Consider the following 3,569-nt stretch of genomic DNA (forward strand, 5'->3'; position numbering starts at 1 on the left):
AATCTGAGTTGCTCTCACTACCATCCGCTCTCACCTGGTTGTATCACAACAGGATCCTGCTTCTCTATCCCACAGCCAGAGTTGTCTTTCTAAAATGCATAGCTGATTGAGTCACCCCTTGCTCCCCACTGCCCTCAGAATAAAGCCCAGACTTAGCATGGCTTGTGCCACGTGTATCCTGGTCCCTGCTCATCTCTCTGGCTTCATCACTTCCTTCTTACATTCTGGGTACTAGCCCTCCCACATCCAGAGATGCAATGGCACACTCTCTTGAACCTTGATTCCCCTTCCACTTACCTGGGTAACTTCTCCATCAACTTAGATTTCACTTCCTGTGAGCAGCTTTGAATATACCCCATCCACCCTACCCCACCCCCACTCAGATCATTCTGGGCTTACTTGCCTACTTACTGGTCTGTCTCCCTACTAGACTGTAAGCTCTCTGAGGGCAGGGACTGCCCTTCAACTTTTGTATTAACAGTGCCTGGCTTGCTGCCTGGCACATAGAAAGCACTCAATAAATGTTTGTCTAATGAATGAATGAATGGAGTCCTGGTGTGGCTGCAAGATAATGCACTGAATCGGTTTGAATCACATGGTCAGTGCTTCAAACTCACTAACTGCTCCTTAGAAACCCTATACACAGTCACTATGAGTTGGAACGGACTCAACAGCACTTAACAATGAATAAATTGTAGGCATGGGCACAGGGGACAGCAAGGGATCCAGGATCATGTCCTGGCGGAAGTTCAAACGCTTTCATTGTCTCAACAGAAGCTTCAGATCCATCCTCAAACTGTAGAAACCTCTGTCGCAGTTGTAACTAAGTCGTAGCCACCCACAGTAGCAGGGAAGCCCATGCCAGACTGGCAAATGAATGGTTCTTCATCCCATTGTCTTGAGGTGAAAACTGAGGCAGGAAGGACTGAACAAGAGGCAGCATTTCCCACAGGTCCCTCTGTCCTGGAAGCCTTATCCCTCCCTCCCTGGTGGGCAAGTGGGAGGTAGTTGAGACTAAGAAATTGCTTTTGCAGTGCTAGGACCCGGGAAAGTGACTGACTCCCATTAGCCCTGGGATTCCTTCCTAAACTGGGCTCCCTGGGGGGCCCAGGAGATTTCTTTGCAGCAAGAAGGAAAGCCTATTGGTGGGGGTGAGTGAGGAGCCACATGTGCATGCCATATCCCTCTTCCTCCCCACCAACAACATGGAATTGCACACCCAGCCTTCATTGGGCTGCCTCAGGGCCAGAGGCTACCAAATTCACTTTATGGGAAGACCTTGGGGGAGGGCAGGACAGGAGTCCTTGGTGAGCACGAAGGGCTGTCAGGAAGGTTTCATCAAATGTCTCACGCAAGCTCATGGCCAGAGCATCTGTCCAGAAGGTGTTGCCCAGGTGCTGCCTCAGGGGCACATCCCTTAGGCTGATGGGGTAGAAGCCCTCGGGCACCTTTATCCTGTATGGCTGCAGTGAGGGGTATAGCTCTTGGAACACCACATCCACAGGCAGGTGGGGTATGGCCCCCACCAGGTGGCCAGTGACAGTATGCAGCAGCGTACCTCCGTGCCTGTCGGGACTCACCTTCACAAAACTGCCTAAATTACGCTCCGGAGGGGGCTCTGGCTGTAGTCCCAGGCGGATGGCCTTCAGGCAGGTTATTTGCATAGTGGGGAATCTGGCAGGGTTGTTGCTTTGGTCCCACAGCTTGGGCCACCTGGCTTTGGGCGCCCTGTACAGAGAGGATGTTGGTGCTTTGGAGGGCTCTGTGGGCCCTGGCAGGTGTCCCAGGTGTGCCTCCAGTAAAGAGTGATAACTCTTAGAAGGCTGCAGCCCAGGGCACTTGGTCTTTATGAGGGCACTGGTTGCAGTCAAGGCACTAGGCTTCTGCTTCGTGGTGCGGGCCAGCAACAGTTTGCAGTGGAGCCACTTCTTGAATTCAGCGTCATTCAGGGCTTTACACTCTTTCTGCAACAAGAGGGATCGTCAAGGAGGTACGTCTATGGAAAGTGGCCCTGTGCCTATAGCTATTACAATTCTCCAGTTTGATAGACAACTTACAGTCCTTGCCCCAGAAGAGTCTGATGGGTGTATTATGAGAACCTTTGCCCTAAGGAGTCACCTGGGTTGATGGGGGGAGGCAGTCTTGCATAGGGAAGGTACAACCTCTCCTCTAGGTGAGACTTCCAACTTCAGGGAAAAGGCACAGTCTGCCTGAGGGGGCACTTCCAATCTGATGGAGGAGATGACCCCTCCTGCCACCCCCACCAAAGGATCTACTCATCTGATAGTAGAGACATGTCCTGTCCTAAGGAGAGTCTTTGGTCTGAATGGGAAAAGGCAAATGAGAAGTGCAAATTGCATCTTTGACCCTGGAAGATGAATGTCAAAAGGTTTGGAATGCTTGCAACTGGATAGAGCGAATCTGTTCTGGCTTGGACGTGGTGGGCCCTGGGAAGTCAATTAGGGAGGGATACACTTGGGGGCTCGCTGGACTGGGCGGCAATGACTCAGTCTAGGTAACTGACCTTGTCTTCACTGGAGTTGAATCTTTAACTCATCACAGAACCAACCCTACTCCAGCCTGTTGTCAGTCTCTTGTCTCTTTCCAGCCTATGTTAGCTAAGACAGTTTGGCGATTGACCCAGCTTCTGGGGTATATTTTGCTTAGGTTAAGCCAACCATAATTCCCTCAGCCTTGCCTCAGACCTAAGTCAATCAGCATATGACTTTCCCTTTGCTCTAGGGAGGGAGAGATGAAAGGAGATCTGCAAAGTTCTTCTGGGAGAGTTGAGAACCCCAGGAACAGCTGTGCGACTAGAAGGCAGGTCATGCTGACAAAGAGGAGTGTAGGGCTAAGAAAACCAGAGAAATGGAGCTGCAACAGGGATGGAATACTGGCGTCACCAGCCCTACATCTGGATTCAGGAATGCCAACACCTTCTTTCTGGGCTTTCTGTTTCTTGCTTTGGATGTAATTATACCTGTTTATGATCCTTTAATTACTTCCTTTTCTGTTCCCTGCCAAATCTCTAGCTTGAAAATCTCCAACACACCTGAACCCCCCAGCCATACTAAATTTGCACGTCACTGCATACACCATGTTCCCGAGTGCCCTCAGGCCTTCCTGAAGGTCAGTCCTTCCCTACTAACATGGCCAACGGCTGCCCATCTTTAAAGACTCCTATCAAGTAGCATCCCTTCTGGGGCACCCTTCCAGACGCCTGCCTCTGTGGGAGTATAACCTGCCTCCCCTCTCCTGGAGTGTGGGAAGCACATCTTGTTCATCTTTGGGGCCTTGGGGTTCAGGTGCCTAGCACAGAGTTTGTGCTCAGTGTCTGTTGGGAGGATGGATCTTTTTTAACCAGAATATTGTTGTTGTTAATGTCCCAACAAAGAGCCTGGGTCTCAGCACTCCTCCTCATCCATCTTCTCTTGATGCTTTCTGCATCATTCAATAATTTGCCCAGAGAATCTTTCAATAATGAAAGTTGAGGCTTAAATTTTTTCTTCAGTTCTCCCAGCTTGAGAAATGCTGAGCGTGTTCTTCCTTTTTGGTATTCTGATTCCAGA

At 50.3% G+C, this 3,569-nt stretch overlaps 1 protein-coding gene across 1 annotated transcript in view; it reads right to left on the bottom strand.

The window, feature by feature from the left end:
• Nucleotides 1–1,226: 1,226 nt before the first annotated feature.
• ANKRD53 (ankyrin repeat domain 53) overlaps nucleotides 1,227–3,569 on the bottom strand; it is a 6,774-nt gene continuing 4,431 nt past the window's right edge. The window contains exon 6 of the mRNA XM_006862990.1: nucleotides 1,227–1,964. Within this exon, the coding sequence (XP_006863052.1) occupies nucleotides 1,227–1,964 (738 nt within the window). The remainder of the gene's footprint in view (nucleotides 1,965–3,569) is intronic.

The sequence above is a fragment of the Chrysochloris asiatica genome, unplaced genomic scaffold, assembly GCF_000296735.1.
Source record: "Chrysochloris asiatica unplaced genomic scaffold, ChrAsi1.0 scaffold00052, whole genome shotgun sequence".
Lineage (NCBI taxonomy): Eukaryota > Metazoa > Chordata > Mammalia > Afrosoricida > Chrysochloridae > Chrysochloris > Chrysochloris asiatica.